Source organism: Electrophorus electricus, chromosome 7 (assembly GCF_013358815.1).
Source record: "Electrophorus electricus isolate fEleEle1 chromosome 7, fEleEle1.pri, whole genome shotgun sequence".
Taxonomy (NCBI): Eukaryota; Metazoa; Chordata; class Actinopteri; order Gymnotiformes; family Gymnotidae; genus Electrophorus; species Electrophorus electricus.
The window spans coordinates 312,501-334,604 of record NC_049541.1 but is presented as its reverse complement, the minus strand read 5'-3'; the positions used below and the strand labels follow the sequence as shown (position 1 = coordinate 334,604).

The following is a 22,104-nucleotide window of genomic DNA, read 5'->3' as shown; positions in this document are numbered from 1 at the left end:
CTTCAGTAGTAAAACGGCCTTCAGAGCCTCATCCAGAGTCCTGTTTATCATCGCATCCTAGCAACAAACCAGAAAACAAATAAACAAAAAAGTTAAAATATGACTACTTTAATATCTGTTTAGAGAGATCATCATCTCGGACCATCATCATGATCATCATCATCATCATGACCTCGGACCATCACTTTCTATCCTTCTCTCTCTCCTTTCCTTCTCTTTCCATCCAGTCCTCTCCAACATGTTCCTCCTTCCTCCGTCACAATCTGCACTCCATAACTCCCTCTTCCCTTACTTCTACTATTTTGTCCACCCTTCCTCACCCTGACTCTCTGTCATCTCTCTCTCTTTGGATACAGTTAGAAATTCTTTCATTTCTACACTCTCTTCATCAATGAATCTTCTGTGCCCTCTCTCCTCTAGACCTGCTAAGTCCTCCCCACCTGCCCCCTGGCTAACAGAAACACTTCGCTGCCACAGGAGAGAACTAAGGACTGCAGAGAGGCGGTGGAGGAAATCTCACCTAGATTCACACCTCAGCTCATACCAGTCTCTCCTTTCCAAGTTCTCACTGGAAGTAACATCTGCAAAGTCATCCTACTACAGAGAGAAATTCGAATCATCATCATCTGATCCATGCAAGCTCTTCACTATTTTTTCTTCGCTCTTTAATCCTCCCCTCCCCCTCCTTCCTCATCTGTTACACCAGAGGATTTTATCACCTTCTTTGAGGAGAAGGTTGCAGCATTCCGCCAGTTGTTTTCCTCTGTTCCCACTCCTCCAACCAATGTGCATTCCCCAACATCCAACGCTCTGACTTCTTTTTCTCCTTTCTCCACAGATGAAATTCTTCAACTCTTGACTTCCAGCAATCCGACTACGTCTGCTGGATCCAATTCCTTCCGCTCTGTTCCAGACAATCGCAAGAGGTCTGCTTCCTTTTATCTGTTATCATCAACAACTCCTTATCTTCTGGATAATGCCTACTGCATTCAAAACCGCCAGGGTGGTACAAATCCTCAAGAAGGCCACACTTGACAGCTCCAGTGTTACCAACTACAGACCGGTATCACTTCTCTCTTTCCTCTCAAAAGCCCTTGAATGAGCAATTTATAATCAATTGTCTCTCTTTCTCACCCAGAACCAGCTGTATGATCCCAATCAGTCTGGCTACATACCGACACATTCTTATGAAACGGCCCTCATAGCAGTGACTGAGAAAGTTCATGCCGCTAAAGCTGCCAAACAGGCATCTGTTTTGATTCTTCTAGACCTTTCAGCAGCCTTTGACACAGTGAACCATGACATGCTTCTCTCTGTTCTTTCCAGGCTTGGTGTGACTGGATCTGCTTGGAGATGGTTTCAGTCATATCTGGATGGGTGGTCCTATCAGGTGACATGGAGAGGATCCACATCTAAACTGTGTAGATTCTCCACTGGTGTTCCACAAGGCTCAGTATTGGGCCCCCTTCTCATCTCTGTATACTCGTTCTCTTGGTGATGCAATATCTTCTCATGGTTTCTCCTACCACTCAATTATTTCTTTCTTTTCCACCCTCTGACACGCAGGTCTCCAGATGTAGCTTGGCATGCTTGACTGACATCGCGTCATCGATGACAGCCCACCACTTGAAGCTCAACCCCAATAAAACTGAGCTTCTGTTCATCCCAGGTACTCCCAACCCTTACCATGACCTCACTGTTTCCTTTGAGAACTCCCTGGTATCACCATCTAAAGCTGCCTGTAGCCTGGGCATAACTTTGGACAACTGGTAACTTTGGACAACTGGTTGTCCAAAGTTACGCCCAGGCTATGGGCAGCTTCGGATGGTGATACCAGGGAGTTCTTAAAGGAAACAGTGAGGTCATGGTAAGGGTTGGGAGTACCAGCATTCATCCCTGTATTCCCTGTATATCCCTGGGAGTATCAGCATTCATCCCTGTATTCTACAGTATTCTAGTTCATTGGTATGTTTAATTTTAACCTACTGTACTGTACTTTGACAAAGCACTTTCTTAAGTCGCTCTGGATAAGAGTGTCTGGTAAATGCCGTTAATGTAAATGTAAATGTAATAATGTTCAATGAATGACTGAATGAATGTTCAATGAAGACCTTACCCCAAAATGCTAATCTGTGTCTTTCTCCTAATCATACAAATATTTAATACTTATAACCTTTTAAAATGTGATTCATGTAGGAATGGGTAAGTAAAACCAAAACACCATTTGCGTTTCAGACATTAATAATAAATTTATATATTCAAAAATATTCTTTAAATTGTATGCTGAAAAATGTATACAGAAATAACTCTTGTACAGTTGTACTGTTGTAGATTGTAAAGTTGTACTAATGTACCATTGTGATAATGTGATCACTGAATTGACACCCATCTGGGTTTTTATAACATTGTATATCCTTCATGCGCATTCATATACAGCTCTAGGGGACGCTAGCTGAATTTAACTCTTTAGTAATGTAAAACTAGTCTCAGATCAGTTTAAAAGGCCACTGAAGAAGAAACTAATGTCTTACTTATGAGCTCTAAACTGACCTTGTGGTGTCTGTGGGTCTGTGCCTTTCCTCCAGTCCAGTAGGGGGAGGTGTGGAGCGGTGAGGCCCACTGAACGTAGTTGTTATTGGGCAGCAGTGCTGAGTCTGACTGGATTGAGTGGCTCCTGCTGGACATGCCTGGTTCTGACTGCTGCGCCGTGAAACTAAGAAAATGAACCCAGAGAAAATCTGATTTCTTTATATTGACAGACTTGACTTATTAAAAAAACTGATTTATTCATAAAATGATCAACTGATTGATTACAAGGAGGAGAAACTGTAGCAGGAACCGTAGTTAATTTGCAGCACGGGTTTATGGAGAGGATGAGGCAGAGGACAGCCACTGTCTCCTAGAATATAGTACACACAACACAACACATGCAAGTTAAACTGTGCATTCACATCAGAATAAACTAAAGGCTTCTGAAGCAAGCTGGCATTCATTCAGCACTCAGGCATGTGAAAGGTTCAAAGTGTGACATGCTGCAGTGTTTTATAACACGTTAATTTATTTTTTATGAATAACTCATTTAGTAAATACACTATGACTCCTGAGTTAGAGAGTTCCCTGATTTCTTACCTGGTAGTCTATACTCATTACTTCTGTTGCCTCTTTTTCTGTGATTGGTTAGTCCAAAACCAGCATCAGTGCTGTGATTGGTTGACCCAGCACTGGCTCTGCTGCTGTGATTGGTTGACCGGGCACTAGCGCTCTGGTGGTTGCCATGTCTGGACTGAACCATATCCATAGACAAGCTCTCTAATGAGTCTGTACAGGGATGGAATGTACCATCTGAGAACATGATATGCAGAGATCAATGCATGTAAATCCCATATTTAATGGAAAAGCAAACCTAAAAACTTCCTTAAGAGGGAAGCTGCCCTAAGAAAACATCCCTGGAGCATCTTCGACAGAAAGGAAGTCCAGTGGGTCAGGGGGTGTTGGGGTTAACTTAGGTTACACATTTTGGTGCATCACATGACCAAGAGTAAACAAACCCATGGAGGAACGCCTGGGGTCAGGTGGTCTTCTGTGTGAGGGAGACCTGGAGCAGATGTATGAGTCTCTGTGAGCAGGATGGAAACAGGCTGGAGGTGGAATGTCTGACTCTCCGCTGTCTGATCCTGAGTAAACACACACTGGAGGTGGAGTATCTGATTTTCCACTGTATGATCCTGAGAGAATCACTGCACACTTGTACAAATACAGACTCTGAGAGCAGACACACTGCGCATGAGCTGGGTGAGTAATATTATCTGGGTCATTAATGTTACCTGGGTGAGCAGTGTTACCTGGGTGAGTAGTGTTACCTGGGTGAGCAGTGTTACCTGGGTGAGTAGTGTTACCTGGGTGAGCAGTGTTACCTGGGTGAGCAGTGTTACCTGGGTGAGTACAGGTGAGTTCTATATCAGAAGACATCCAGTCTTCCACCTTCTTGTGGATCAAGTCAATATTAGGGAATCTGTAACATCAATTTTTAATATTAAATATTAAAAACAAACCTCTCATTGGTTCTTGTGTGTGTTTGTGTTACCTGCTGGCAGCCGGTCTGTGCTGCTGTCGGGGGCGGGGCTGACAGCCTAGTGTCTTTTCCTGGGTGTACATTTGGCTTGACTGAGTTAAATAACCCAGATTGTCCTCCAATGCCCTCTTCAGGCAGGACACCTCATACTGCAGCACACGGATAACCTCACTACTGAACACGGAGAGAGCGGTTTTACACCCAGTATTAGTCTGATTAGTCTGATGTGTATTAGTATTAGTCCAGTATGAGTCTGATTCGTCTGATGTGTATTAGTATTAGTCCAGTATTAGTCTGATTAGTCTGCTGTGTATTAGTATTAGTCCAGTATTAGTCTGATTCGTCTGATGTGTATTAGTATTAGTCCAGTATTAGTCTGATTAGTCTGCTGTGATGGGTGTGAGAATGTGTCACAGGACTAGTAAAAACATCAAACAATAATACAACCCTGGTGATGTCATTGACATCACCGCAGATGTCAGTACAACCAGGTAGTGAAAATGTAAGATTATTTAAGTTTTATTTAAGATTATGTTGATATGTCCAGTTACTTGGTCTCCTGCTGGTACGTACAAAACTGCAATATATTTATATTTGAAACATGAATTAAAGTTGGCACTCTGTATTTGGTTTCATTGTTTCAAGTGTTTTGGACTACAGAGTTTCACAGCAAACGACACAGAACTCATGTCTGGCTGTGGGTCAGAGCAGAACTTCACACACACACACACACACACACACACACACACATATGCACTCACTTGGGGCAGGAGCTGGGTGAGTGGTGGTGTCTGGCTGACACCTCGTCTACAGGAGGCCTCCATGCTGCTGCTGAGCGTAACTGAGGCCCTGGACACATCTCCTGCAACTGAGCCGAAGGCAGAGTGGCACCCTCTGCAGGAACAGCATAGAGAAGCAACTTTTAAAAATCCACAGAATTAAAGGCAGTATATGGAATATCATGTGCTTGTATAAAATGGCATCTAGTAGTTGATTACTGTTGCTTGTTCAGTGATTTTGTGTGTTTGTGAGTGTTGATAATACAGAAAGTTGTGTCTGTGTCCATGTATGTGAGTCTCAGTAACAATAGCTTGCCTTCACCACACAATGGTGTCTCTGCCGTAAAGTGCAGTCTGACAGGTGCATTCTGGAGGGTGTAGTTCCACTGTATATCCTGAACACCGTTATTGAGGTGACCTGGCTCTGACTCTCCCATTTTGGGCCATCCAGCCAAGGTTGTCATAGAAACAGTCATTTGTAGATTAGAGAGAGATGCTTCATTATCTGACGTGTTCACGCTGATTGTGCTGCTGACATCATCAAATGAAGCCCAGCTAAGAGAAAAAATAATAAATTTGGTATTTAGTGTTTTTGGTGACAGTTACAGTTGCCAAAGAATTAGTCAACACTGTGGAATGAATGTCGATTGCTGGATAAATCGCTCCTAAAATGTGATCTAAATTGATTTCATTTCAAGCATTTAGCTGATGCTTTTATCTGATTATGACTGAGTACAACTTGAGTAATTGAGGGTTAAGATTCTAGCTTAGGGGCCCAACCAGTGGTAACTTGGCAGTGGTGGAGCTCAAACCAGCAACCTTCTGACTACTAATCAAGTACCTTCACCACTGAGCTACAACAGCCCTGCAACAGAATTCAGCAACAGCCTGGCCATTCTACAGCACTGTGTGTCTTTACTGATTAACATCACTGTGAACAAACAGAGCAGTGGATCTCAGTCCTGCTCCATATGCATTACAACACTGGTTACTAAATATAAACTTTCATATACTGTTTCTATTGATTACCTTGTTTTTATTCATTTATTCAAGAAATGGCACTCTAATGTATTTATAATTATGACTTTCATCACATTTTAGGTCCCTATTATAAAGAAGTGCATTTCAATTGATTCACCAACATTTTACTAGTAGGGTACTTCACAAACACTGTACTGAGTAATAGTGTAGTAGGGTACTTCACAAACACTGTACTGAGTAATAGTGTAGTAGGGTACTTCACAAACACTGTACTGACTACTTAAATCTTTGGTCATTCACATTATAACATTTGAATCTCTGATGGTTTGGTTGACACCGTTTACAAATCCTTTGTATAAAATGAACTACAAATACAAATCCTTTGTATAAAATGAACACAAAACCTGTGGTTCCCTTTTCCCAGTAACACTCAACACTGGTAGCTGGCCAGACACTCACATTTCAAGCTCTAATACTCTCATATCCAGAGCACCAGCTGCTACTCGTAGAGTTTCATTGTGCAGTCTGTCACTGTCCTAAAATCTGTAATTACCAGGATAACTGAGCTCAGTGGAATAGAGTCAGAACACAGTGGAGGTCCTGTGTCCCAGTGGAGATAGACGTGTACGCGCGTGTGTACCTCTCAGCATTATGGTATGTGTGTGTGTGTGTGGTGTGTGTACCTCTCAGCATTATGGTATGCGTGTGTGTGTGTGTGGTGTGTGTACCTCTCAGCATTATGATATGTGTGTGTGGTGTGTGTACCTCTCAGCATTATGGTGTGTGTGTGAGAGTCCCGTTGGTGGTCGGCTCAAGTCAGAAGCTCCCAAACCGCTGTCTGTCTCTGGTCTCACGTACCTCTGTAACGACCGATACTTAGTGTAGGAGCCTCAATACAAAGCAAAATATTTATTTACTCTTAACATATATTTACATTTCAGAAAGGTTAAATATCTGTGTGTTTGTGTGTGTGTTTTACCTGTGTTTTCTTTGCATATGGTTTGGGGGTGTCTTGCAGGTGGCATCCTTTACCTGGAGGCCTTACGTATGACAGGAGAACATCAGTGACATTACACAAAACTGGTTCTGGCTTTAGTGGTGTAGGTACAGTTCAGTTAACTGACATCTCAGTTGTCAGTATGAGGTAAGAGAACTGGGCCCAAGTGAAACCTCTGACACGTTTGTATTACAACTTAAGCTCATGGTTAAAAAGTACAAAAAAGTTATTAAAAAGCTATTAAAGATTCATTTTGTGATTCCTATAATTCTTTAACAGTCCGATAACCTGTGATAACCTGTGATAACCTGCAGGGACTGACGAGGGTTGGCACATCAAGCCGGTGCAGATGGACACAGTGGTAATCTGTACAAGCAGCAGATCCATTCAGGCTCCTGACGGCGCTCACCTGCAGGGTGTCCTCTGGTGCAGCTGGAATGACGACTCAACTAGCCGTGCCAGGAAGTCCTCATGGTCATGTTCCACACCTGCCATGTTCACACTGGCCTCTTCATCCTCTGCAGAAGAGGGGGATGACTGGCCAGAGAGGCTGGGGGGGTCGGGGGTCAGAGGGAGGAGTTGGGGGGGGTGTAGAGGGTCAGGGTGTACTACATGTACTACAAACTGAGTGTGGTGTCAGAGTACTGAACGTACTGCAGACTGAGTGTAATGTTATAGAGTACTGAACATACTACAGACTGAGTGTGGTGTTATACAGTATTGAACGAACTGAGTGTGGTGTTATAGAGTACTGAACATACTAAGTGTGGTGTGGTGTGGTGGCTCTGGGAGGTTCTGCATCAATGGTTTTAAAATACTCCTCATCCTCAGCAGATAGGTGCTCCTCTTCCTCAGCAGATAGGTGCTCCTCTTCCTCAGCAGATAGGTGGCCTCTAGTACAGATACTGACGACTGACTCCTGTAAGGTGATAACCAGAGTTCAGCATGTTCATTCAGTACCTTCAGTATTTTTTATTCAGTACCTGACAACATAACAGTACCAAAGAAGCAATGTTACTTCCCGTGCATGTGTATCTGTGTGTATAAGCTTTGTTAGTAAGGAATGTAAGTTAAGCTGGTACGTCCTGATAGACGAAACATGCATGCAACACAATGGAGTATTTGTCTGAATTACAACATGCACATCTATGGAATGACACACACTGGTGAAGATTGAGATAAGTGAGAGCGCAAGTATCAGGTGTCACCTCATGCAGTATTGGTTGGCATGCAGAAGTAGTGATGAGCCCCCTGAGGGATGAAGGAGAGGTGGCGGGGGGTGGCAGCGCAGGAGAAAGTTCATGGGAGGCGTTTCTGTCTATTTGCTCCTTAATGACCTCCAGCTGCATTCCGAGCCGGAAGATCTGACCTTCCACCTGCCTGCACGCACACACGTGTGCTAATCATCTCACAGCAGCTCATCTACAGCACTCAGCTATCCACCAGGCTGAACAATCCATCCAGTAAAAGGTTATCAAAACTAATTTGGGGACTTGAGTGAGTTAGTGAGTGGGTGAGTGAGTGAACATGAGTGAGTGGGTGAGTTATAAAACAGTTGAGTGAGACAGTTTAATCTGAAAAGGCTTTTTCTTCACAGTGGATACGACTCTAACTGCCTGTTTCCAGACACTCGTTAAGCACAGTTTGTGAGTATATATGCATTTATGTATGTAAAACATAAAGTATGTACTGTATAAGATATGTAAGACATTAAGTATGTAGTGTATGTATGATGTACAGGTTGCTAAACTGTGATTGTGTTTTTATTGTTATTTACCTGTCAGGGTCAAACTGCCCCATGTTCTTGTAGAGACCCATGTAACTCTGCATCTCCAGTGCTTGGTGTTCCTCTTTCTTACTCATGTAGGTCCGCTCCAGCTGATCCTGAGCCTCCACCATACTCTTGAACACCTCAGAGAGAACACCAAACACCACCATCTGAACACCTGCTCAGGAAAAATACCAAACACTACCATCAGAGCACAGTGCCTGGTACATGTTAGAGTACATGGCACATATTTTAATCCCTTATAATTAAAGACAGACTACAATGCTGACACTGTTGCAGTGTGACAGCAGTCATGGGAACTATTTACTTAACTGGAACAATTCAAAGAAAAGAAGAAAAAAGAAATCTTAAAGGAGAAATTGATCATTGTTAAGTTGGAATTGAACCATTCTAGTAATCTACATGTTTTTCAAATGTACCAGTAATCTAACCACTGCCTTTCAATTACCTCACACCACTACTAGTCACGACTACCCAACACAGACAGACTTATCATTTATAAATACACTGTCTCCTTTATTCTGAGAATAGATGACCGGAGCCAGATTAATATAAAGAATGAAAACTGATCAAGGCAGTATAATACCATCCGCTGTTCTTCAACAGTCATGTCGCTGATGTTTGTGTTCAATTCTTCTACCTGTAAAGATCAATTAAAACATTTTATTTGGAGTTCTTGGATATCTCTGTACGACTGCTGACACTATTACCAGTGTTCACCATTAGATAGTACGTAATTGAGTAAATGAACAGACAAACAAACTAAACAGATTTATTTGTTGATTAATTAGCTTGGATTAAAATGTTACTGTTCCACATGGACTCAAAAGCATCTTTAATTACATTAAAGCTTCAAAATTAAAGATAAGTTATAATTATTCTTAATTACGAACAACTTTCTCTTGGTTTTATTTCTGGGGATAGAATGTTTTCTCATGACAGCAGCAATAAGTCATACATTACTATCAAAAATCATACTGTATACTTGTGATGTATTGCTCCCTACTTTAAAAAAGGATTATAATTTTGTCATGAACTAAAGTAGTATGTTTTATCAGAGTGGTCTAATGATGTCACTCTGTGTTACCTTCTCCATAAACTGGTTGATGATATCACTGAGCTCAGTGGTGAGGCTCTGACCCTCAGTTTGAGAGGTGAGTTCAGCTCTCCACACCTCACCGCTCCCTTGCTCATTCAACCCTGTATCACACATGACATATAGTCAATCCCTTTTCCTAAGATCCATGCCAATTAAAATGACTTCCCATGCACTCTGGCTGGACAGAGATCAGTATAATTGCTACATTTGGCTGGACAGAGATCAGTATACGCACTACATTTGGCTGGACAGAGATCAGTATACAGGCTACATTTGGCTGGACAGAGATCAGTATACTCACTGTCCTTGTACTTTGCTAAATCATTCTGACACGTGCATATGAAAATAATGAATCATTATCTTCATTATTTTTATTCTATAGTGACTGCAGCTGAGCTTCCTGTGGATGTGTGGGCATGGTTATGGTACAGCGTACGGTACAGCGTGGTGAGAATGCAGGGCTGCATCTACCTGCTGCGCTGGACTGTCTGCTTGGGGGTGAAGCACTGCTCTGACCTTCATGGTGTGTGATGTCCAGTGTTTCTGCAGTTTCTCTCCTGCTTGCAGACAGCTGTGACTCACTACATACCTGAGGTTGATTGACAGAAAAGACAAGAAGGCAGGAATTGTGCTAGTTTGTGTAATGTATGGGAGGTGGAGAGCGAACACACTTGCGAAGTGCCTGCGCCTTGGACATGAGGCGGAACTGCACTAAACAGAAAAACCATAATAAAAGGGACGGATGGGATAGAATAACTAAATATGTTTAATAAGAGACGCAGACAATCAAGAGAGAACTGGGAACAAGTGAATTAACTATAAAGGAAATATTAACGGAGAACAACGAAAAGGTATTAAACTAGAACATGCAGGGAGAACACAGAACCGGACTACGTACGATGGACAAACAACACCCAAGACCAAAACACAAGTAATAATAACTCAAAGAAAACCAGATAACATTTGCATATTAAAAAGAGAAAACAAACAGAAGCAAAGCGATGGGAGAATACCGGATGAGGAAAAGAGTGGAAACAAACAAGCGAATCCGAATGGGGAAAGCAGCGTAGGCAAAAACAGAGACAGTACAACAGACTAATGAACAGCAGAAAACACAAGAACATGAACAGGGAAAGTGACGTAGAGAGAGAGGGGAATTGGACCTGGAATGCGAGGAGAAACTACATGGGAAGAAGAGTGCTCAAGCAGGGAATAGTAAAACAATGACTGACAAACGGTTTACATAGGAGCACAATCAGGGACAAACTAGGAATAGCAGGAGATAACGGGAGGAGACAGGGAACCATGGAGACAGACGAAAACTGGAAAACACAGAAGTGACTCGGTTGCCTGGGAAACGGGGAACGCTCCTGTCTGCGGGCGTGACAGTTTGTATTACATGCAGGGTGCAGGAAACTTGTACTCAGCTGAACGGTAACATTACACACCATTAATGTATTTTAGTCGTTTCTTCATTGCTGATCAACACAAGCATGACAGACAGTTCCAGCACTGAGAGCCTGCTGGCACTGTGTTGCTGGTCACCAGTAAAACCCTGCAGGGAGCTCTTAAAACATACATGAAGGTACAGAAGAAACAGACGTACCTGATAGCTCGTTCCCCTTTGGATGATCAGGTTGTCATCTTCTGCGTATTTAGTGAGTAATCTGTCATACTCAGCCTGGGAATCAGACCGATTGTAAACAATCCACAAACGTATGTAAACATTCATGTTCCAGTTCTGGACTGCTGTACCATTCCGAGTTCTTCTCAACTACTGAATCCTTATATTAATTTTATTTTGGTTGGGAAAAAATACTAAAATTAGTTTGCAAATAAATTACAATACTTTCTATTATTATTAAATACTTCTATTATTATACTTCTATTACTATAAAATCCAGTTATCATTTACAGTTTTATATGTACTATAGACTCAATCCTAGTTATTCCTGTCATAGAAGGCATTCAAAAAATTATTTTATACCAGCTAGCAATAACAGTAGTTCACCAGTACTTACTGGTCCAGTAATAGTAACAGCAGTATCGTATTATAGTGTGATAGTAATAGTAGTTCACCAGTACATACTGGTCCAATAATAGTAATAGTTGTACCTGTAAATGCTTGTCCAGTCTGGATAGTTTCTCTTCATCTCTGACTGCACATGACCACACAGTGTCCTCTAAGACTCTACTGATGGTATCAGCAGTGCAGAAAGCTGGGGATTTACCCTCAATGCCGCGCGTCATTTGGGTTTTGTCCACGCCTGGCTTGGCAGGTCCTTTAACTTTGGGAATTTTGACTTTGGACTCCACTTTGGAGAAGTCTGGCCGAGGATAGTGCACCTGGCCCTGGCCGTATTTCACCTCACCACTAGAGGGCGTCCTTGTGCTCTGCGCCCTGGTTTTGCCCAGGTCAGGGGTGCTGCCAATGCAGCTTTGCACCGCCCCCTCCTCTTCATCTCCCTCCTCATCTTCGGCTGCCTTACTGGAGACTGCATTAACAGCACAGGAGCTGCTGGACAGATCTTGGCAGTCTGGCCGACCACGGCTGCCTGACAAAATCAGCAGATCGGCAGTGTTACTGTTCCTGAGTGGCGCCGCTTCCATGGAGACAGACGTCTCCGAGGCACTGATGAAGGCGAGGTTGGCTTGGGGCTTTGCGCCGAGGTCTCCTGGGGAGGTGCGTGGGCTGTCTGCGTCTCTGCTCAGCACTGTCTCATCAACACTCTCGAGCAGGGAGACCTCAGGCAGGGTCTCGTCCTCGATCAGCCTGTCACAGTTCAGCAGCTCCTCCTGGGAGAAATACCTGAGCAGGAACCTGGGTCCCGCCTCAGGACCTGCAGTGGGACTACTGGGGTCATCGCCGTGGCTGATACCACCATCTCTGCTGTGATTGTCAACGGTTTGTAGCACATTGGTGAGGCTGACGCCGTGGTGCATGTCGTAGCTGTGAGGCTCTCTGTCATACGGCAGCTCCTCCTGGTCTTCATCACTGGTGTCATCCTCCAGGTGCTGCCATTGTGGTTTCTCTGCTGCAGGGTCAGGTCCTGAGGCTTTCATGTCACTTGCATTCCCGTCGCAGGGATGACACCTGCGTTTGCTGCTGACAGAGTCAGGGCACACAGACGAGTCCGCTACAGCCTCGTCTGAGCCTGACAGACTTCTGCTCTCTGTACATGAAGTGGAATACAGTTTAAAACTCTAGGCTAGTTTTAATTGGTTTCAGTTTTAAATGTTTATATCCTTATCTTATAAGAGAGAATAAGATCTTGGGCCAGTTTTTGAGTGAATGCAACCTGTGAGTTCAATAGTCTAACTTCCATTTTAACTAATACTAACTTCATTATTCCGGTGTAATTGACATACTCATATACGAATAACACAAGTCACTAGAAGAATGCACGTTTCTGGGGGGCACAATTGAAGAAGCCGGTTTGAACACACTCTTTACGCATATATAACTCAGCTTTGGGTCAGTTTGCCAATAATCGTAGTCTTCACTGAAGTTGTAATCTGGTCTGAGAGGCAAGTCAACAATCTTGAAATAAAAAAGCTTCTTGCAGTGAGGTGAATTAGTAAATTAGCAGCTTAAACCACTGCAGTCGCTATCAGGGAACCTTTAGAGTCGCTGCTAGAAAACCGAGTCGCTCTTACCACTGGAGGTGACGTTGCGCGAGGCGGCCGAGCTCTGAGACACGCGCACCGTGCCCGCGGCCCGCAGGTCGCTCAGGTGGAGGCTGTCGTCATCACTAACGTGCACTAATATCGTCTGCTGGAAGCGCTTCTCCCAGACCGGCGAACGGCCGCTCGCGGACTCGGCGGCATTGTGCACGTCCTCTGACGTCACTTCGCACCCACTACGGGCACTTCGCCTCGCGCCTCGTTGCAGCGCACGTGCCTCCCCACTCATATCTTAGCAACGAAAATGATAAACAAAAGCGTGAAGTGAGAATGGATGTGTAGAAAGATGTCCTGAGGTCTGTAAGCAGCTATTACAGGTGCACGGTGTGAGAACAGATTGGTAACAGGTACATGAGATAGTTTCGCCTACATGGTTCACGCGCTCCTCATTTAAATACAGTATCTCCCAGGAGGAGGGGGCGCCTGTCCCTCTGGTGTGGCTCGGAACTATAAAGCTTTGCCATGACAGGCCGGTTTATTTATGTAGAAGAAGTTGTATACAGTCAGTTCTATATTGATTTAACGTGTTCAAGCTCATCTGGCTATTCAAGTCCACTTTTTGTAGGCTACATGTGCACCAAACTGGCATTCAACTCACCCTTCAATGATATCCTGCGGCTGGGCTCCAGCATGAGTTTGGCACGAGCTACAGGGATTCAGCGAGGTCCCGCTCGGCTGCAGTGACATAACCTAAAGCACCGAAGTCACCACCTTCCATGTCTTATCGCTAACAAGGACATAACCTAAACCACCTTCCAGGCTGTTCCAGTCTCTTCACTAATACCCTCTCGTAAATAATGCACGCGCATCTATAATAATACTCGAGCAGCACGGAGGAGTTTGGTTGCTTTGGTAACGTGAAGCCTCAAGACTGTCCAAGTTTAGCACACCGTCTATAGTTTACTACCATTAACTGGCAATGGTACTGTGGCGAGCTCAGCATTTTGCATAAAAAACACCAGTATAAACAAAACTAATGTCCTCGCTGATTAATAATAAAACACACAAACACAAGATGTGTTTCGTCATCAGTCGTTTAAACGTTATTGGTCGGCAGCAGCGGGACGGGGGCAGGGCTATGTTTGAACTAACCCGAGACCACGCCTTCCGTCCGTTGTGCTGAGAGACTTGGAGTCAGTGTAGAGCTGGGCGACGTTGAAATAAAAATAAAATAAAATAAAATAAATACATTGTTGGGGAAGATTATGTATAGCCATTCTCATGCTTGTTAGGTATCTTTCCTTTGAGAGGAACCGTATCGGACCACACAGAAGAAGCTTAAGAAGTACAAACGACAAGAACGTGAAGTGGTAAAGTAGCTAGGGTAACTAACTCAGATAACCTAACTAACCTTACCTAGGCTACCTGACCTAACTAACTAACCTACTTAACTTAACCTAGGATACCTGACACGCGCACTAAACAACCTGTTCGTCTCTTAACGGCTCTTTTCATGTACATAAGATGATTTAACTAGTTGGTTAGCTGACGACATTAGCTAGGTTAGCTAAGATCAGTGTATCGTACTTGCTGTGTTGCGCTATAGAGGGAACAGTAGGTAGGTTAGCTAGCTAATGAAGTTATACTTTACGCTTTATAAGGCTTGTCCTTGCATCATTACTATAGTGGGAACAGTGGGTAGGTTAGCTAAATAATGAAGTTATACTTTACGCTTTATAAGGCTTGTCCTTGCATCATTACTATAGTGGGAACAGTGGGTAGGTTAGCTAGCTGTGTTACTAGCTGTTTGTGAGCTGATCGTAGGAAGCGAGCGTTAGCTTAAGTTAGCCAGCTTGCTAGTCAGTTCTCTTTATACCTCAGGGAAGAAACCGAAGTGGGTGGTGATTTTTTTTTTTAGCTAGCTAACTATATGCAAACGATTTAATGTAGTTTAAGAAAGGTTGTGGTTTTATCGGTAGTGTAAACCCCTGAACACTCTAGTTAGGTAGATGTTAGTTAGACGCTATTTCAGTTGACCTCATATTACTCTGCGGCTGCAATTTATTTACGTAGTAATTTTTACTTTCTTTCTGTAGATCTTTTACAAGTCCAAGTCACTTTATCGCACATTTCAGGTGAGAAACGCAATTTCTCTAGTTGAACCGGGTGGTGGTTTCAGAGCTTAACGCGCGTGTCCTGCAGCCCGTGAGGACCCTGAGGCGTGCACGCGCACATGCTTGGCCGCTCCAGAGGTCTTCACGCTTTGCTCGTTTGCTGCTGTTTTTCTGACACATACATTAATGCTGACGGAGGCAAACGTCCTTTAGGAGTTAACCAGGGCAGGGCTTTGACTTGGCTTTATGTGAAAGCACTTTATCAGTTCACAGACCTCTGTCCAAAATGTCCTGTTTCTCTGTAAACTTTAAGAACTACACTAAAGTGTGTGTGTGGGTCTAGGTGTGTATAGTTTACTTCAGATGGGTTCAGACAGTCTTCACATTTGTTGTCTGTAGGATGTGAGGAGAATAAAGAGTGTGTTGGTAATGCTGTAGCTCTCACACTTAAGTCTGTTTTGTTTTAGTAGGTTATTTTTGTAATTTCATGTAGTGCATATCTTGTTGCCTAATAATACAGGCAAGTTTCCCTGCTAAAACCTTGAGCGTGTAATTAATGAACATAATTATTTATTGTGAATGTTTATCCTAACCTCCAGTGTTGTCCTCAGATTAGAGTGAATATCTGGTCACCTCTTTCATGCTGATTAGTTTGTTCAGGCATTGATTCAGAACTGATGACAGTTTGTGTAGGCATATCAGATGAGTCACATGGTAGAGAGTAAGTAAGGGGAGTGCAATCAGACTGGAAAAAAACACTAATACTGTTAAGAGCTCAAGTGTTTTAAGGACCTGGATAAGGACAGTGTGCACTGGACTGGATTTCTCATGCTTTCAGAACCGCTGAACTGGAGCTTTATATTTTCCGTTGAGGGTTTTTTCTCGCTTTTCTTTGTACACTTGCTTGGGTTAGTTCAGAGAGAGCAGGATTGGGAATTACTGTGGGCTGCTTCATGTGGATCTTCTGGCTCTTACTGTGCTACACCAAAAAAGATGAGCCATGATAACTGGATACACACCCACACCCACACACTCCTTACGTGGGACTGCTTCTAAGTGGTTGTTGTCATGGAATTACACAGAACAAGACTTCACACACAGCATCTTGTGTTCTCTTCACAGAGAGTTCTGGAAGACTGCCCTGGATATAACACACACACACACACACACACACACACACACGCATATACACAAACAGTCTAACACACACACACACACGCTCCCCACTACAGCTGGGGTACCAGGATCTGTTGCTACCTTTTACTGGGACTGTGCTCTGCTGTTCAGCTCTCCAAAGACCTGTGTGTTGGATACCAACAGGGACACCGTTTTGACATAATTTTGAAAAGTTCAAAAAAAGATTTTCTCCTTTGTTGGACTTTGTTGTGGATCTAACTGGGATTGCTGGGTTTATTATGCACTTCAATGACTACAAGCGGCTCAGTGGCTAAAATGGGAGATGAGAAGAATTCTGTTCGTGTTTGCTACAGGTAGGCACACCTTTATACCCTGTTATATACCCTTGCCTCAGCCTTGGTCCTGTTCATAATGCTGAATGAAATACAGCTCATTGTGAAGGTCTGTGAAGGTATCCATGAGGAGGGAAAGATTTAAATTACAGAAACTTTATCTACTAAAACACCACAGTGAGTATTTACAGTCTATTGGCTTTGCAGTGTGTCTTCACGATTTTGTAGGTGAACGTTAGAAAGACTTCTTGTTCAGACTGGTGACATTACTGACTGGTTCTCAAGTTACTGTATTCTTAGTAACTTACAGGCCTGAGATTTTTCTGACCGTTTTAAAAGTGGACATTGAGAGATGACAGCTGGGGCCAAACCCTCACCCTGCTGTACACACAATAATATGCAGTACAGGACTCTTGGGTTGTTGTCTAATAGAGGTATGCCATGTGAGGACAGAAGTGTGTTTCTCACAGGGGAGAAAAACAGGTGCGCTTCTAACGGGGAGAGAGACAGACGGGTGCGCTTCTAACGGGGAGAGAGACAGACGGGTGCGCTTCTAACGGGGAGAGAGACAGACGGGTGCACTTCTAACGGGGAGAGAGACAGATGGGTGCGCTTCTAATGGGGGGAGAGAGACAGACGGGTGCGCTTCTAACGGGGGGAGAGAGAGACGGGTGCGCTTCTAACGGGGGGAGAGAGACAGACGGGTGCGCTTCTAACAGGGGGAGAGAGACAGACGGGTGCGCTTCTAATGGGGGAGAGAGACAGACGGGTGCGCTTCTAACAGGGGGAGAGAGACAGACGGGTGCGCTTCTAACGAGGGGAGAGAGACAGACGGGTGCGCTTCTAACGGGGGGAGAGAGACAGACGGGTGCGCTTCTAACGGGGGAGAGAGACAGACGGGTGCGCTTCTAACGGGGGGGAGACAGACGGGTGCGCTTCTAACGGGGAGAGAGACATACGGGTGCGCTTCTAACGGGGAGAGACAGACGGGTGCGCTTCTAACGGGGAGAGAGACATACGGGTGCGCTTCTAACGGGGAGAGAGACATATGGGTGCGCTTCTAACGGGGAGAGAGACAGACGGGTGCGCTTCTAACGGGGGGAGAGAGACAGACGGGTGTGCTTCTAACGGGGGGAGAGAGACAGACGGGTGTGCTTCTAACGGGGTGAGAGAGACAGACGGGTGTGCTTCTAACGGGGGGAGAGAGACAGACGGGTGTGCTTCTAACGGGGGGAGAGAGACAGACGGGTGTGCTTCTAACGGGGGGGAGAGAGACAGACGGGTGTGCTTCTAACGGGGGAGAGAGACAGACGGGTGTGCTTCTAACGGGGGGAGGGGAGAGAGACAGACGGGTGTGCTTCTGGGGGGGGGGGTCTTTCAATATTTAATCCCGTACTGAATCATTTATGGTTTATTTCACATTGTGCTGCCACATGCCAGCCTCCTGGTGTCCAGCTGTTACTCATCAATTCATCCTTTATATGAAACTGGTACCGGCTGTTTGATATAGTTTGATATAGATGTGTTTGTCTCCAAAGGTCATTCTGAATACTTGTTTAGTGGATTTATTTGCTGATTGTTAAATGGGAACAAAAACTTCATGTATTGACATAAAACACCAAGATGTAGTTTAGTCACCTTTCTTTGTAAAGCCTAATCTCTGCTTAGACATGGACTAGTGTATGGAATTGGATTAAAGTCCTGGGCATCACTCACAGTGTGCACCCTGCGAACCACTGAGATTATTTTCCAGTGTGGCATTGCTCTGTGAATCTAATGTTCTCTGGAACTGAGACTAATAGAGGGGGTTACAGACCCAGGTGCTCACTGATGGAAGATCAGGAGTGAGGCTGCATGCTGTTATCCACACGGATATATGAACCAAAGGGATCCATCTCTTCTGCTGTGAGTGGCACCAGGAACAGCCCCTTTAGGAGTTGCGTTTAGTCTCGTTAATGGAATGACTGTGTGTTCTGTAATCACAGATTACTCAGGATCAGATTAGTGAAGAACACGCTGAACACAGCAGTGTGTGTGCTGGAGCCACACACACATCTGCTCTTCAGCAACAAGCTGCTTAGCACATGCAGCATCTCAGTTCAGTGTAATGCGTCTTGTACTTTGTAACTGACTTGTCGGTGAGTTTGTTGTCTCAGTGAGGTTGTGTCTGCGCTGGCTGGTCTTTCACAGCATGCAGTGTTGTCCGGTGTCCACTCAGCTCGACAGAGCAGAACCATCTATAGACTTTCATCACGTTACCTGTGCACTCAGGTGTCCATCACGTGGTCCCATTACTCTTAGGTATCCGTCACATGTCCCCTGTGCTCTTGATGACCTTCAGGTAGACCCAATAACGGTAATTAAATAGCAGTGATGGAGATTTGGATTTGGTAAAGGATTTGAAAGGATTTGGATGCAGTTAGTATGATTGAGTGCAGACAGGGTTGGTTGCATTGGTGGTGGTTGTAGACAGGTAAGCCTGCATGTGTTTACACTATAGGAGAAGGACCTGGATCTGCTGTGCAGTTCAAAGCTGAAATTTTAGTTTTGCATGGAAAGTGACTTTAAAAGTCTTGATGGTCTTTATTAGTGCACACATGGTTTACAGAAGGTTAACACAGGCTTTAATACTATTTGGTGAGATCCCCGGATATATATCCCCAGATATCCACCATTTCACTGCGTGTTGTACTGTGTATGACTATGTATGTGACAAATAAACCAAACTTGAAACTATAATAGTATTATTAGGCTTATATTATATATTATATATTATATTTTTACTGTCTACTGCAGCAATGGTCTGGTCCATTAGTTATCTAGGAATGGTGTACCATCGTGAAAATAAACTGAAATATTTTAAATGTTTTAGATTTGCTGTAAGTAACAATAATTTTGATGTAATTTAAAAAATCATTATTTTTTGCTCTTTTAAAACAGTTTAAAGAAACTTGGATAATTAGCTGGATAATTAAATAAGTGAAACTGTTTTGAGAACTTTTCAGATTAGCCATCAAGTGCTGATAGCAGTAACAGCCATTTAATCAGTTAACCAGTCAGTTAACTAGTGTAACACAGACATAAATGTGCACCTAAATACAGACATTGCCTGGGTTATCAGTGAACTCCCAATGCCAACTCAAGGTTTTAGGGCACACACATTTCTGAAACCACTGCCCCGTCCAGTAGGTGAGCTCTGGTCTCTGAGGACGAGAGGAAGGGGGGTTTGTTTCAAGCCCAGCTGAATGGGTTGCCTGCTCTGTTGCCTCCTGCAGGATGGAGGCCTCTTGTGTGGAGCTGGCTCTGGAGGGTGAGCGTCTGTGTCAGGTGGGCGATTATGGCGCAGGTGTATCGTTCTTCGAGGCTGCCATCAAGGTGGGCACAGAGGACCTTCAGGTGCTGAGCGCCATTTACAGTCAGCTAGGCAATGCATACTTCCACCTGCAAGATTACAGCAGAGCTCTGCAGTTCCACCACCATGACCGAACACTCACCAGGTACACACACACGTACACACAGGTAACATGTACACGTAGGTATCACACACACACACACACACACACGTAGGTACCGCACACACAGGTACCGCATGCGTACACGTACACACAGTTACATGCACAGGTACCACACACACAGAGGTATCGCACATGTGCGCACAGGTACCGCACATGCACACAGGTACCACGCACTCGTACACACACACGTACACACAGGTACCACACACACATGTGAACTAAACACACATCTGTTTCATACAGATGCGCAGTCGCATTCACTAACCCTCAAAAGAGAGACACACACACACACATTTTCTTGCACGCTCACTAGGTGCATGTAAACCATCCCTCACTGCTTTGTCCACTCCTGGTGGAGCAACAGTGTTGGTGGTCTGGGTTTTGATTCAGGACGATGGGAGATGTGCTGGGAGAGGCCAAGGCCTGCGGTAACCTTGGCAACACGCTGAAGGTGTTGGGACGCTTTGATGAAGCCCTGGATTTCTGCCAGAGACACCTGGACATCTGCAGAGATGCTGGAGACAAGGTGAGGAACCACTTTAGGTTGGAGTCTAAGGGTGTCACCAAGCTGTAACTCTGACGGAGAGAATACACTTAAGGAAAAGAAATACCATTGTTTTGTGTGTGTGTGTAAAGGGATGAGAGAAGTATTGGTGTTTAATCGAGTGTCGGAGCTCATTCACAATGGTGCAAGATGTGTTTTCAGTCACCTTTGTAACCATGCCTACATACTGACTTGAAAAGATCTGAATGAATATTTTCAATTATGCTTGATTCTGTATGTGAGAACTTATGTATACTGTGTATGTGTAATTGTCTCTATTACACCTGATTGTGTGGTAACGTCCTTACTCTCTCTCTCTGTGTGTGTGTGTGTGTGTGTGTGTGTGTGTGTGTGTGTGTGTGTGTGTGTGTGTGTGTGTGTGTGTGTGTGTGTGTGTGTGTGTGTGTATGTGTGGAGAGAGAGATCTTCTCATGTAAATTGCGTGTATCTGTAGTGCGGTTATAACATGTTAAATATGTGTGATGTCTTTATTGTTTGTGTGTGTGTTTGGAGCAGGCGGGGCAGGCCAGAGCGCTGTATAACTTTGGGAATGTGTACCATGCTAAAGGGAAGAGTGTCTGCAGCAGTGACTCAGAGCCTGGAGGCTTCCCTGAGGAGGTTACTACTGCCCTCAGAAAAGCAGCACAGTATTATGAGTGAGGTTTTTTTTTTATGTGTATGTATGTATGTGTGTGTGTGTGTGTGTGTGTGTGTGTGTGTGTGTGTGTGTGACTGAATGTCTTCTGTGTGTTCTCACACGTTTTGCATGCGTAGGTGCATTTAAACCTTTTGCTAAATAGACTGGCTTAATACAAATGTGCTTTCGTATACTAACCTTACATTCTGATAGCTATAACTAAAATAGTTTCTCAGAGTATCTCAGCATGCTTGACTGACATTGTGTCATGGATGACAGCCCACCACTTGAAACTGAACCCCAGTAAAACTGAGCTTCTGAACATCCCAGGAACTCCCAACCCTTACCATGACCGCACAGATCCTCTGAGAACTCTCTGGTATCACAATCTGAAGCTGCCCGTAGCCTGGGCACAACTTTGGACAACCAGAAACTCCCAGTCTTGCAGATTTCTCCTTTGTAACGTACAATCAGATGTCCCTGA

General features: G+C 44.2%; 1 protein-coding gene across 2 annotated transcripts in view; it reads left to right on the top strand.

Moving 5' to 3' along the window:
- Window positions 1-14,530: 14,530 nt before the first annotated feature.
- The window catches only part of gpsm2 (G protein signaling modulator 2), a 16,620-nt gene continuing 9,046 nt past the window's right edge, over window positions 14,531-22,104 (top strand). For both annotated transcript variants that reach the window (XM_035528750.1, XM_035528749.1), the window contains exons 1-6: window positions 14,531-14,711; window positions 15,438-15,476; window positions 16,578-16,945; window positions 20,200-20,421; window positions 20,830-20,965; window positions 21,500-21,639. In XM_035528750.1, the coding sequence (XP_035384643.1) occupies window positions 16,881-16,945; window positions 20,200-20,421; window positions 20,830-20,965; window positions 21,500-21,639 (563 nt within the window). In that variant the 5' untranslated portion in view covers window positions 14,531-14,711; window positions 15,438-15,476; window positions 16,578-16,880. The remainder of the gene's footprint in view (window positions 14,712-15,437; window positions 15,477-16,577; window positions 16,946-20,199; window positions 20,422-20,829; window positions 20,966-21,499; window positions 21,640-22,104) is intronic.